Genomic DNA, 14395 nt, shown 5'->3' with positions numbered 1-14395 from the left:
TAGCAGTCAAGGAAACAAGGACGGGTGTCTTCGGGGTTGGGTGGGGGGGGGGGGGCGTTGCCCCGAGATACCGGATGTCGTAAGTGGGAGAGATGGAGGGGGGGGGGACCGACACCCCCGCGTCCGCCGGCAGTGGTACGGTCCGCCCGGCTCTCCGCTCTGTTGTTGTGCAGAGCAGAGAGAGAGAGGGAGGAAAAGAGGGAGGGAGGGAGGGAGTGATGGAGGGAGGGAGGGAGGGACGGAGAGAGGGACGGACATGCGCGGAGGGAGTCTCCTCCCCAGTCCGACGGAGGAGAGGAAGCAGACGGGAGGAGCGGAGGAAGAACCGGGAAGGGAAAGTGACAGAGGCCAGGAGAGGGAGGAAGGAAGGAAGGGAGGAAGGAAGGAAGGAAGGGAAGGAAGCACGGACGGAGGCAGGGGCGTGAGATTGCCGGACTCTCATACAGGCACACACACGCACGCACACACACACACACCCAGACATCCGACGCTGCTCTTCCGCAGAGCCTCCATCCTTTTCTTCTCCTCTGGCGGAGGGGAGGAAGAGGAGGAGGAGGAGGAGGAGGAGGAGGAGGAAGAGGGGACGCCGTAACCCCCTCCTCGCCGGAACCCCGCCGTCTCCTGAGCCCCCTCCCCCCCCCGGCCGGCGGGCGGCTGACGCGCACCGCTCATGTCCGTGAACTCGGAGAAATCCTCGTCCCCCGAAAGGTAACACATCTTCCTCTTCCTCCAGTCGTCCTTCTGGCCGCGGTGCGGAGGAGAAGTGGGGAAGGGGCGGGGGGGGGGGGGGGGCGTCTACACCTGCTGGATGTGCGTGCGTGTGCGTGTGCGTCTCCCGCACTGCTTTCCCCTCTTTTGTCTGGGGTGGGAATCGCTCTGCGAGTCGTTAGGCCCGGTGACAAGCAGCGTCACACACACACACACACACACACACACGTTGTCTAGTAGACGCGCGGCTGGGCCGGATGACGCACCAAGGGACGCGCACAAAAGGCGCACGGAACTCTCACTCCCGCTATCCCGTAATGGAGACGATTGGCTGGGACCCCCCCCTTTTTTTCCTGCGTCCGTGCGTTAACGACAGGTAAAGGTGACAACACACACACACACACACACACACACAGCTGATTGGCTACATAAGCTGCTAATTTTCACAAGCCACTTTTTTGAAGTGGAGATTAGCGTTTAATCACATTAGTGTTATTACCGCATTATTACAGCGTTATTAGATGTTATTACTGTGTAGTTGGCTGTTTTACAAAATAACGAGTGGAATTTTGTCACAGTGACGCGTAACTTTGTGGCGTCACTAAACGAGCGTCCTCCCTGGATTTATCTTCTTGGCGGTGGTCAAAGCTAGCGACCGGTCACCAAGGTAGCAAACGGCCCGGTGATTGACTTGGGCTCCTTTGGACGGGACCACGATTGCCGAATTCAGCCTTGCGCTATGGACGACCCGAAGCTAGCAAGAATACTGTTTAGTCTTGGGTTGACGCAGCAGCACTAGTGCTAGTTTCTTCTTTTTCAACAATTTGCCTCAAAAGTGCTACAGAAGGTAGAGATGAGAATTACGTAGCTTCTACGTTGGTACTTCCTTCCTGGTCAGAACCTCTAGTAGGCTGGTGTAAAGTGACGCTTAGCCATCGCTAGACACTTCCTGAATAATGGATTGGCGGTGCGGTCACCAAGCTAGGTCAAGAAATATGGACTTCTGTTGTTGTAGCCCCCCCGCCCCCACCCCCAGGGAAAGCAAACATTGTTGGTCTTGTGTATTTTATGGCCCGCTGACATTGGCGTGGACGTCATGGTGGGGGTTCGATGACGCGATGGAGATATGGTCCCAAGAAGCGCAAAATTGCTCTCCCATTTGCCCCAGGAAGACAATCCACTTCAGCAGCATACATCTCCCTCTACGTCGTCTTAGGTAATGGCCGACGCCGCCGGGATGGTTGGCCTACATCCCTTCGATGGGAACTTCTCGGGACAAAGGTTGAATAAATAGCCGTGCAAAGGTCAAGAGTTAGCTAGCTTTGTTCCAGAGTCGGGCCGCGGGTAGCCCTTGTCAGATATACAGCCAGGAATGTTCAGAAGAAAAGCAGCAATCAAAGCGTTGCTTGGGCTCGGGGCTTGACGCCAAAAGGTGTCAGGAGAAGTCAGAGTCTCGTCTGCATAGTATTGCATGTGGGAGGACAAAAAGGTGGGGTGGAGGAAGGCAAGTGAGACCAAAGGCTTGGCAGAGTCCGACCGAAGAGGTGGATTTACGCTAACCCTCGTCTTCCATTAGCTGATGACTGACACACACGTCAAGCAGTGTCCGTTAGAAGAAATTCCATCTCTTCTTCACCACCTGACACCATCCGAGAGGCCCCAGGAGCCGTTCCACATCCTTGTTTTCCCACCTCAACTTCTGGCCTCCTTTGCGCTGCACATGTAACCAAAGCGACAACAAACAAAGGGATCCACAACTTCAACATCGCCCGATGATGTTGGTGGTTCCCACGATTCTGTGCCGTTTCTTTGTCCCTGAATCAAACCCATCGCTTGTCCTTGCGCCATGACACGGGGGCGGAATTCTCTTTTCAAATGTCTAAGAAGAAGGTAGCTTCTGATGTTGATCAAGCTCTCTGTCCGCGGTGTCTGCAGTACCTTCACCTTCCTCTCGCTGGTCTGATGCTCAGTCTGGGATTGGCTTCCATATGAAGTGATGGGGAGGCAGGTTCCACGATGTAGCCTAAGCTTGGGATTTCCGCTGATCCCTTTGCCCCTCCCTGATGTTTGCCATCTTCTGTACCGTGTCCCTCACCATCACTGATCTTCTCCTGATCTCAGGTGTGCCGAGTCCCTTGCCAGAGAATCTTTTCTACTTCCTCGATCTGCTCGCTCCCGATCATGAAGGCCGCCATGTCATCCCTGTCTTTGTCAACCGCCATGATTTTTTTGTGTTCTTCAAATTCGGGACAGCTCGGTCTGAACTTTTGTCTCTCACAAGATAAACCATCTCTTTCTTGCCGTAACAGATGACAGTTGTGTCGTCTGCAAATCTGAGGTTGTTTGCCTGCTCACCTCCCTTGAGCTACACTTCACTTACATGTGGATACTGATGCTTCGGTGAAAAGCTGAGGAAAACAGAAGAGCTAAGTGAACGTCGAAGGACCTCTTAGCAGCTTTGGGATGGAGAAGTCACACGGCAGATAATCCACTGGTGGGGTATTCATGTAGAATTAAGAAGCTGCTGATTTTTTTTTAGCCTTTATCTTCTCCATTAGCTTTTAAGACCTAGCTAGCATCACGCTAATTCCCAAGGTGAGCCGACGATACCTTTTCCCTGCGATTTGGAAAATGGCGGGCGTAGTAAGAAGACGACGTGTCGCTCCGGAGAGCACGTTGTTGCGACGCCGCCATTTTTCTGTTTGTTTTTCCACGCGTCGCACAGACCTAGAACGGCGGGGAAAGATCAAAGGGAGAGATGTAGGTCGGGGGGGTTGTCGGAGGAGGCTGTGTGAAGTATGGCTTTGTGCTCGGCGCCTCAGCGAGCCGGGCTGATGCAGCTGGCAGCATCACATGCGGCTCCGGGCGGACGGGGTGGCAGCCATCACATCCATTCACACGCTAAATAGCTTTCAGCCCCCCCCACCCCCCGCGCTGTCTTCGCCGCCGCTGCAGGCCTAGCAGGACGCGCGAGGAGCCCCTGCCATGCTTACAATACAGCTGATGTAGCCTGGCAGGCGGCTAGCTAGCATCTCTTTGTTGTTATTCGGTAAACAAACAGTCGCTGTCGGTTTGAACCCCCCCCCCCCCCCCCCGGAGGTCCTTCAGCGACGGAGCTTGAATGAAAGGGGCCTGTTTGTCCTCGAAGCCGACCCAGTTTTTGAAAAAAAAAAAAAAAAAAAGATAAATAAATAAATAAATAATGGCGGCGCAAACAGCGTCCTCCGGTGTCCCCGTCCAAGATGGCCGCCGCCCCCCTCCTGGCGTTAATGAATCCACTGTGGTTAATCAGTTATGGGAACGGCTGAGTCAGACATCCAGCAGCAGGGGAATAAGACACCTCACGAGAAGCCGGCCTGACGAGATCGCTATGGCGATTGCAACCCCCCCCCCCCCCCCCCCCCCCGCGACTCCCGTAGGAGCGGTCATGTGATCTGCGCCCTTCGCACCTGATCGCGAGCCAGTGCTTTCAGCACGATATCGCTTGGCACAAAATCTGGGTCAAAGGTCACGCCAGGGAATTAGGGGGTCTATGTGACGGCCTCTTCCCCTTTTTCAATGGAGGAACTTTTCGGAGCTCCTTGAATCTTTTCAGGAACAAGGTTTCTTGGTGGCCTGAGACCTTCAGCTCCTGGCACCATTTTTGCTCCTACTCCGAGGCCGGGCCTTTTCACGGTCCCTTATGACATAGGTGCTTGGTGATTGTTGGTACTCTTCTTGCAGGGCGCCATTTTTAAACGCTCTCCTGCTCACCGATCAGATGTTTTCTTGGGGCAAAATAGGCAGAAGCAGCGAGAAATGGAACGACGAAGAGGTCCAGTTTCCAAGGCTCGCAGAGGAAAATCGATATTTTGGCCAGGATGAGTCCTACGAGGTTCTTCACACGGCAAGGCAGTGCAGGGAGAAGACAAAAACATGTCAACTATCTCATTGTCCACGGTTGTTAATCAGAACATGCTTCTAGAACTCCATGTTGTCTTCCTCTTCTTCTTTGGTGTTTTTGTTTCACAGTGTGCACATCATACCGGTCCCTACCCTGGTCCCTCAGTGCCTGTTGGGATGCACAACAAGGAAGTTCCCCTGGAGAAGGCTACTTCCTGGAACATAATTCAAACTGGACACTTCAGAGAACTTCTCTTTGGCTTGTTTTCTTTGGCCTCTAGCATCTAGCTAGCATACAGCTCAGACCCTCGGCACTTCCCCTTTCATATCTCACAGCTACTTGCAATCAGTGTATTAACTGTTCTGGAGGAGGCAAATCCACTGGTATGTCAGCAGAAACCTCTAGAAGCGGGTGGCGGTTGAGGGGTTCTGGGCACAAAAAAAAAAAGGACTCCGGAGAGAGTGGAGGCCGAAATGGAGACGTCAAGAGAAAGGGAACAGAAAGGGATGGCGGAAACCCCAGGAGAACTGATGGAGGAGGGCCGGGGAGCCTCTGATGGATGAAGATAAACGGCAGGAGTGTGGCGGAGAGAAGAGAGGAAGGAAAGTAGGGGGAGATGACGGGAGCATGGACTGCTCTCTGCAGACTTGCGCAGCGTGTTGGGTAATGCGAGGTCACGGGTGGGGGTGGGGGGCGCTAATCTGACGCCGCAGCGTCGAGGCGGTGGAATGATAATGACCCCGTTTGAGGGCGTTTGCACCGGTTGAAAATGTTTGAAACTGGAAGTAGAGCTGACTGCACACACACACACACACACACACACACACACACACACACACACATGCAAGTCAGTCCACGCGCTTAGCTCGCGCTCGGACCCTCTGCGGTGTGGGCGGTAGCGCTAATGATTGTGGTTCCGCCTGTTCTTCCAAACCCAACGGCATTTCCTCAGATAAACAGGGTCAGCCAAAATGGCTGGATGGAAGGGGGGGGGATCGAGGGGTGCGGAGTGACGGAGGACTGGGGGGGTGGGAGGGGAATCGGACCTGGCAGATAGGATTGTTTTGAAAATGGGAAATGGTAGAGAAGGCCTTGCCGCATTGGTGCTCTTCATCCTGGCTGCTACAGAATAGTTAGTTAACTTATCACCCAGCTAACTAATGCAGCTAGCTGCATCCCCTCCAGCTAGTGTAGCCTCTGTGGTTTTGCCTTGGACTCCTGACGCGCCGCTACGCTGCCATTCAAACTCCATTGCGTGACGGCGATATTCTCGGGGTTTTAGGCGATGAGTCAGTGTTCTTGTCACGTGGATGTTGAGGTGTGACGGCGTTGAATGTCTGGAGAAGGTGCGAGATGTTTCCTAAATAGGCGCTAGCTGTAACGCACGAATCGTCAGTGCCAGTTAGCCGGCGAGGGGACCCTCAGCGGGGAGATTTTGTGGAAGGATTCAAGGACAAGCGCACCGCCGCCACTTTCCTCCTCTTCCCGATGGAGCCCAGCTCACGCCCGGCGACTCAGCGGAGATGGGGTCTAGCCCTGTGCGCGCTCCGCCTGCGCCACAGAGCCCTGCGAAGGTTTGCATGCTAACAGAGAACGGAGTGATGGAATGATTAGTGTACCAGTTTATCTAACGTAAAGTGTCAATCATGTTTTCGCCTTGATTGACAGGCCGATACCGCCTTAATCCAAAGACGCGTGGACACTAATCTGGACATGCCGATCGACTGACAGCGATTTGCTTGTGGGTTTCAGAAGGCTTAGTTGGGGGGGCGCAGGGGTTCGAGCTTCTGCTTCACCCTTTGCCAAAAAGCAAGAAGGTCCCTGGTTGGATTCCTTTCTGTGTGGAGTTTCCATGTTCTCCCCGTGTCTGCGTGGGGTTCCTCAGGGTTCTCCGGATTCCTCCGGCATTCCGAACACACGCAGGAGCTTCATTTGAGACCCTGAATTGGCCAGACGGGTGAATGAGAGGGTGAATGGTTGGATGTTTCTATATGAGGCCCTGTGATGGACTGGTCTGAGGTGAACCAGCCAATGACAGTTGGGATAAGCTCCACCCTCTGAGTGCAGAATAAGCGGTATAGCTAATGAATTAATGTTAAAGATGGTGCACGATATCCCAAGACGGCCATCTGGAGCAACATTGGGATCGGTGAACATATTGCCAACGACACAAGAGTAGCCGGGAATCAAACCGTCAGCCTTTAGATTGGAGGTACTCCAGCTCTTGCCAGCCCAAAGAAAGTCTTGATGTGGATCGAACTCGACCCAAAGTGGCACCATGATTTCTTTTAAATCCATGCTAGCATAGCCGTGTTGCCAATAAATCAGGAAATCAAAGCTACGCTCTGTCGTGACTCATATCACATGGCGCCCGGACGCGATTATCCACCGCCGCATTTTCAAAGCGGCGTTTTTTTTCTAAACATTCATGGGGTCCCGTTACATTGTGAGAGCGGGTGGGTGGACTCATCTTCCACAGTCCCTGGCTTTGTGGCGGGTTAACATCATCGGAAATGTGTAGGAGCGTCCATGAATGAGTACATTATAGCGGTATCTGCTTGCTTGTGCTTGACAAACAACTGTCCGTCTAATACTCGGCGATGTATGCGTGGCGGTGCAGCCATCGAACCGGCAACCTTCCAATCTGCGGCTCCCTCAGTCTTCATGCCAAGTTGGTGCGAATCCAGTCCATCTGTGTTCATGTCATATAAATCTGTAGATCGTCTGCATAGCAGTGAAAGCTGATCCAAAATGAGTAGCATTTATAACCCTTTCCGCACGCCTGCCGAAGTGTCCTTTGGCAAGACATCAAACCCCTCCAGTTGTTACGGATGGTCTGGTTAGCGCCTTCCACGGCAGTGTGTGTGTGTCAACCAGTGAACGTGATCCGGTGCAAAGTTAATTCGGGCTAGCTTAGCACCTAGTAATGCTGCCTTTGGCTTACTCTGCTGAGGTACATCCCATGATGCCTTCCTATCGTCCCTGCACTCATTTCCTCGTCATCAGCCCATGATAGTAACCTCATATCTTCTCCCGAGTCCCTGGTGTCTCTCATTGGGCAGGTTCCCAGGGGGCGTGGCCTGATCTACTGCAGCGTTGTTATTTCTCTCCTGAATACTGGAGCTTGTGATGTGTCATTTCAGCTGTTAGCATGTAACTGTCAGTGCTGCTTATATTATTAGCAAGATCATTAATGCCTGTTCCTCCATCCGCCAGTGCGTACAGGTTCATCAATCGGTTTTATCTGGCTTGTTTTTCAGCGCTGCAATTCCCTTCGGCCGCCGCCCTCTTTTAGCCGCGTGTGATGAGAGGGTCCCTGAATGTTTCTTTCCTTTGGATTTCATCCAGGTGTTTTTATTTTCCCCTTTCAAAAGTAGGGAGATCCTTGTAATGTGATGCCTTACTCACACGTCCTGCCCGTGGCAGATGTCCCTCGCATCGCTGGAAAGCTCACAGTTACCAGATTTCCTTCTTTAAACGTCACCCGAATACACCGCGGTCTCCAAATGCATGGAAAAACACTGATTGTCCACGCTCCGCAAGTGATTGGACGAAGGGATCGTTTGCGTAGAAGCATAGGACGCCACTTTGAAACTCTCTAAAATTACAGGTGCGACATCAAATGCTGTTCACTTTGACGCCGGCGGTTTCCTGACACGCCGGCGTAGTCATGGTTGCAAAATCTCAAACCGAAAGGCGTGCAATGAGCCCAAGACTGCGGTAGCGGGCAGCCGCTCCGCGCCCATGGAGGTGTATATTTGCAGCCTGCTAATGCAGAAGACGGGATGGTGCGGTTGTTGTGTAGACTCCGCCGGACGCGCCGACAGAAGCCGGCGAAGAGAATGAGTCAGCTGCCCTGCCGACAGGATGCGGAGACTGGGAACATTAAAGATAGATGATGAATCAATCGCAGACGTTACCTTCGGAGAGTCCAGGTCGAGCCGAAGGACACCCGCGGCCCCCGAAGCCCACGTCTCACTGATTGGCGTGCGACACCGTGCAGGCGTTGCTAAGGAGACAGCCGTTACCTCGGTGATAAGGAGACACGGTGATGGGTGTGAGTCATCAAGTTTGAAATCTTGTTCCAGAAGGCTTTGCTAGTAACGGGGGGTCTTGGATGCTTGTTCATGGATACTGCAGTTTATCCTGGAAAAACAAAAACGACCCCGGCGCTCTGAAGAAAGGCGTCTTTCTTGCAGTGTCCCCGGAAAAGTCGTTTCCCTTCGGTGATGTTGTCGCTCAATGAGGCGACAGATCCCTCACAGGAGAACCAGAATAGACGAGGAACAGTGGCGCTCTTTGAGCCGCTCCGATGTGTTTACGAGCCGTAATTGCGTAAATTCTTACAAACAAGAGTCTCCGAGTTCAAACCGGTTCCTCCGTAAATCAACAAGCCAGACAAGATCCGGCTGGCGGGGTCAGGAGCGCACGAGGATCGGGGTTTTGGCTGCGCCCCATCCGGTGGTCCCGGTAGATTACACGCCGTCTCGACCGACATCACAGGCTGGGAAACCTCGCTCGGGCTAATCCCTTTCCAGGCAGACGCCGCTCTGCCTTCCAGACGAATGCTCTCCGGCCGCAGAGGAGGGCGGGGGGACGGCGGCGGGCTCTGTGCGGCGAAGGGGTCGAAAGGACGTTCGCGATGGTCAGTGTCAGACACGAGTGAAATTTGATTGGCGACCGTCGAGGCACTGAGGCAGTGTGTTGCTGTGAGGGGTTTTGGGGGTTTCTTCACCACCATCCTGGTGGTGTTTCCACCGTGAGTCAGCAGTTTCCTCTCCGGCACACAGTTTGTATCTGTTTTTGTTTTGTTTTTGTTTTTGTTTCGAGCGGAAAGACGGCCTTTATAATTTGGTTAAGAATCCGGGTTTTCAGCGGCGCCGCAGTTTCCACTTCATCCCCGCGGCTTTCATCGAATGGAACCCGTTCTCCCATCTGTTTTGTCGCTCCGTAAACCCCCACCCCTTTCCACTTCCCCGCCGGTTTTCCAGCCGAGATTGAGCTTTTAACAGCCCCCTTCACGTGGACGACTCGACCTCAAAGCTTCCCAGAGAAAAGCATCGCCTTGCGGAGCCGGGGCATCTCCACGCACAGCATGGCGTCGAAGTACCCTAAGCGCACTCTGCAAATTATTTCATCTCACGCTTGAAGGTTCATGGCGCCAAGACTCCGGTCTCAGCCGGCGCCATGGTTTAAACCAGCTCTTTGGAGGGCGGGGGCAGCATAATTGGGCATTCCTTCCAATTGGATGGTTGGTGGTTAAATGTCCATTCCCTCCTGCCTGCTTGCTGAAGTGTCTTTGGGCAAAGACACCAAACTCCCAGTTGCTCCCGATTGTCCAGTTGGCCAGCCGGCGAAGACCCCCAGTGGAGCCTCTGCTCTTTTGCATCCAGTTGAGCCTCATGATGAGGCTCCATCTGGTCAGGATCCCACCTGGGAGGAGACCGGGGAACCCCTCGCAAGTGGGAAGTCCAGGCCTCTCTTCAGGTCGCTGCCCCTGCGACCCCACCCCGGATAAGATGGACGGACGGTCTGGTTAGCACCTCGCATGGCAGCTCTGGCGCCATGGTAGTGTTACTGTGTGTGTGAATGGGTGAATGTGTAAAGTACTTTCAAACCACAAGGTGTTGAAAGCACTATATAAGTGGAGACCACTTATATTAGCGGTGCGGCGCTGGCCTGAGGCCGCTGCCACCACGGTGCAGATTTGGAAAGTTTTCACTCAACAGCTTTGTCCGTAACACAAGCGGAAAAGGGACCAAATACAGCTGAAATTTATATTTAAAAATTTTAGCGCGGGGTATTCGGTTTGTCAATAAGAATTTGTTCAGAAGGTCACCTTATTGGAAGGTACCGAAGATCCAATGATGGAGTGTGATAGCCCAACGAAATGTTTATTTTTTTTATATTCCATCTGTTGCTTACGGCAGTAAGGCTCTTCAAAATCTATGTTTACCCATTAAGAAAGGGAAGCCGGTGTTGTTGTCAAGGCGGCCTATCTCCCAATCTGTCCCCCAAATTATGTTTAACTTCACCAAAAATGTGGCTTAAGGAGCAACTTCCTGTATTTACTGTCACAATGATCCCTCTCAGGGCCACTGGACTACCAGCCACATCTTCTGTCACGCTGCTGGACTCCAGGAGCCCCTGAAGGTCTCTACATACTTCCAGTTTCTCGCGAAGGTGTGCCCATTTTCAGCAAAACACGCTTTCCTTTGTGCACGGCGTTCGGGCTCCTCTTTCCGAGGATCATCGGCCATTTATGTGTCTCAATACGCCTCACTAGATGTTCCATAGATCTTCACCCTTTCCTACTTCCATCCTCAAATCCAAATCTAATCCACTTCCATCCTTTTCTGACCAATCAAGCAATAGTTTTTGGAAGTCTCAGAATATTCAGAGGTACCGTTTCCCGCCTTGATTGTTGTGTTGCTAACTTCCTGGCTGTTTCTGGAGTTGCTAATTCCTAGCCAAGAGTGCAGTGTTTTAAGAGATAATGATTCCATGAATCCGGAGAGACAAAAAAAAATAGGTGTGCTTCCCGGGGGACCTTTTACAACCTCCAAAGAGACAGCCGGACGGCGCCGATGGTTGACTCAGCCGCATCGCACTTGCCCTCGGGCGGAAGTTCTGCAGATGACACTCTGGTATGCATTGTCACAGTGTTCCTTTGAGGAGATTCCAGACATTCTTCTCTTCCGATCACTTTGAAAGCCTCCAGAGGAAGGGAAAGCACTCGGTTGAACTCGATCCACGCCGGGGTTTTTTTGTTTTGAGGGTTTTGCGAGGCAACAATCGGCGTCGTCATCAAAGTACAGTCTTGACAGTCTTCCTGTTATGTGTTTCCTTCGCCGTATGTTGACATCAGCTGACTTCCGTTGCTACGGCCGCCTCGGCTGTGGTTGCTGAGGGTGGATGTGAAAAACAAGCACAAAGCCACACGGACGTAGCTTATGCTATACCCTTATAGATATATAAGGATAAGCATCAACCGTACCAAATCATTGCTATTGTTATTTATTGAGTGCATTTGCAGAACCACATGGCACAAAGTACGATTGGGACTCGAACCCTTGCTAGCAGGAGGAGCAGAGGTCTTGCAAATCTGTCCCCAAAAATATGTTTAACTTCACCAAAAATGTGGCTTAAGGAGCAACTTCCTGTATTTACTGTCACAATGATCCCTCTCAGGGCCACTGGACTACCAGCCACATCTTCTGTCATGCTGCTGGACTCCAGGAGCCCCTGAAGGCCTCTACATACTTCCAGTTTCTCGCGAAGGTGTACCCATTTTCAGCAAAACACGCTTTCCTTTGTGCACGGCGTTCGGGCTCCTGCATTTGCAGAACCACATGGCACAAAGTACGATTGGGACTGGAACCCCTGCTAGCAGGAGGAGCAGAGGTCTTGTCGAGACGTACGTTTCATGGGTGACATCGGAGAAGCAGTTCAACGTTGGTGACTTGAAAGTTCAAGGGATCAAATCCTCTGAGTTCGTTATTGCGAAGGCCACGTTAGCTTAGCCACCTCGCCACCAGCCTCGGCGCTTTACGAGAACCTCCGTGAAGCCGCCTCTCGGCCCTGTAGGTGTCAGCTTTGGATTCCTGCTCGGGTTCTTCTCGCCTCGTTCCTTGGACGCTTTTCTGGCCGCCTCTTTCCCCGCGTCTCGCCTCCCGCCTTCTTCCCGTGTTCCCACCTCACCTTCTATCGCTTTTATCGACTTCCGCTCTCTCCCTCCTCCTCTCTCTCTCTCGCTCTTCCTCCTACATATTTGTCTGTCCGTCCGTCCATCCTACTTTTCTTCTGCTGTTACCGTTTTGCTGCCGGGCTCGGGTCCAGGGAGTTCCGTAGGGGGCGGGGCTAAGTGGTTGGCCAATGGTACGATACGAGCTGGATCTGGACATGATGAATGATGCCCTGCGTGACGGATTTGGCAAAGACGCAACGCTGTGCTGCAAGGACACAGCAGTAGCATGTGTGTGTGTGTGTGTGTGTGTGTGTGTGATTTTTGTAGCACACCAATAAAATGTGAATGGCAAGTAATCTTTCCTCTTTAGCTGCAACATCAGAAGAACAGTGCCTGTGTGTGTGTGTGTGTGTGTTTCCGTCACCATCCTGTTAATACTTTGCGCCCCCCCGACACACTCACACACACATTTGTGCTGCAGTTGCCATGGCAATGCACCAGGAGGCTCTATCATGTGTCTGCGCCCGTGACCGCAGTTTCTAACAGCCCACAAAGCTTCGGCTTTGTTTGTCTGTGTGTGTGTGTGTGTGTGTTTTCCCTTTTTTCTGTCCACATTTAGCATTTCATCATGTTGCCATGAGGGCTGGTCTTCACTATTGAAATCGATCAGGAAATGCTGGATTGATTGATCACCATTGGTGGGTGCAACATGATGGGAGCCAGATGATTTTTTTTTTCCCCCTCCATACAGGCACGTATGTGTGTGTGTGTGTGTGTGTGTGTGTGTGTGTGTGTGTGTGTGTGTGTGTGTGTGAGAGAGAGAGAGAGGAAGACCCAGATCCAGCCTGCGTGGGGTCCCTCTGGGTTCTCTTGGTTTCGCACAGTCGCACAGTCCAGATACATATTTGTATTGATGGTGATCTGCATATTGTGAATTTGCCTCCAATTCCCAGCAGTACTTTGTTGTATAAAACATTCACCACTCTCCCAGGACACACACACACACACACACGGGAGAGTGAAACAGCCACATCATATTGAAATTTCATGTCAGTATGGAATCCATTGTGTAATAACACAGTAATAACACTGTGTTTAGCAATGGCTTATTACAAGAATGGAAAGGGGTGAGAAAATCTGCCTGAACTGCTCAGCTGTGGATTTATCGTAGGTGTCAGACGGCACAGCCTGTCTGCCCCCCCCTCCACACACACACTTAGACACACTCAGGCCTGCTTGGTCAGTGTGTGTGTGGATGGGATATTTGTCAGTATTATGTATTTATACTTGTGTGTGTGTGTGTGTGTGTGTGTGTGTGTGTGTGCGTGTGTGTGTGATTTTAAATTGTAAACAAACAAATGATCTAACTACATTTTTCTTCCATTTTGCTGTATTATTGAGTCATATTGATTCAATAACAGTTATTTTAAATATTAAATCGTTATTCTCAAATTGTATTACTATTTATCATATGAGCTAATTTAATACAAGTCAGGTAATTCAATCAGTTATTATATATTGATTCTCTCCGCTAACATTGTATAACTATATTATTCATATAACTTATATATATTGATGTATTGCTTTGTATATTATTTAATTTATATATTAATTCACTCTTAGCAATATTTTACAATTATATTTGTTACATAACTTCTATAATTTCAACATTTATTAAATATCAATTCATTATTACCATATAATATATTCTCATTCTCTGTTAGTTATATTGTATAAACAGGTTTCTTTTATAAGCTTTATTAGTTCAATATTACTTGTATTTTAATAAATATTATTGTATATTAATTCTCTACTAGCTATATTGTATCCCCATAAGATTCTATGACTATGAATATTTGCAATATATTAATTCAACATTAGTATATTGTATAATTTTATTCATTATATAAATAGTTATTTCAACATTTGTTTTATATTATTCATTATTACTATATTATATATTAATTCTTTATCAGTTATATGGCACAACCATATATCTTTTATAAGCTATATTATTACTTATATATTAATAAATGTTGTTATATATTAATTCTCAGTTGTATTGTATAGCTATATTGTATTGTCTCAAATATTGTATCAATTCAGTCAGTTATACG

At 50.5% G+C, this 14395-nt stretch overlaps 1 protein-coding gene across 11 annotated transcripts in view; it reads left to right on the top strand.

Annotated features, from left to right (window-relative positions):
• The first annotated feature begins 289 nt into the window (after positions 1 to 289).
• Positions 290 to 14395, top strand: part of srpk2 (SRSF protein kinase 2) — a 23727-nt gene continuing 9621 nt past the window's right edge. For 2 of the 11 annotated variants that reach the window (XM_086149409.1, XM_086149404.1), the window contains exon 1: positions 290 to 708. In XM_086149409.1, the coding sequence (XP_086005535.1) occupies positions 671 to 708 (38 nt within the window). In that variant the 5' untranslated portion in view covers positions 290 to 670. Of the gene's footprint in view, positions 709 to 919; positions 1085 to 14395 lie in introns of those variants that run through there. The other 9 variants (XM_086149411.1, XM_086149410.1, XM_086149412.1 and 6 more) reach the window with 8 other exon arrangements.

This window comes from Fistularia commersonii, chromosome 7 (assembly GCF_037954325.1).
Source record: "Fistularia commersonii isolate RoL2024-O1a breed Wild chromosome 7, RoL_Fcom_v1.0, whole genome shotgun sequence".
Classification (NCBI taxonomy): domain Eukaryota; kingdom Metazoa; phylum Chordata; class Actinopteri; order Syngnathiformes; family Fistulariidae; genus Fistularia; species Fistularia commersonii.
The sequence above is the reverse complement of the archived record's forward strand: the minus strand, read 5'-3'. Positions and strand labels throughout refer to the sequence as shown.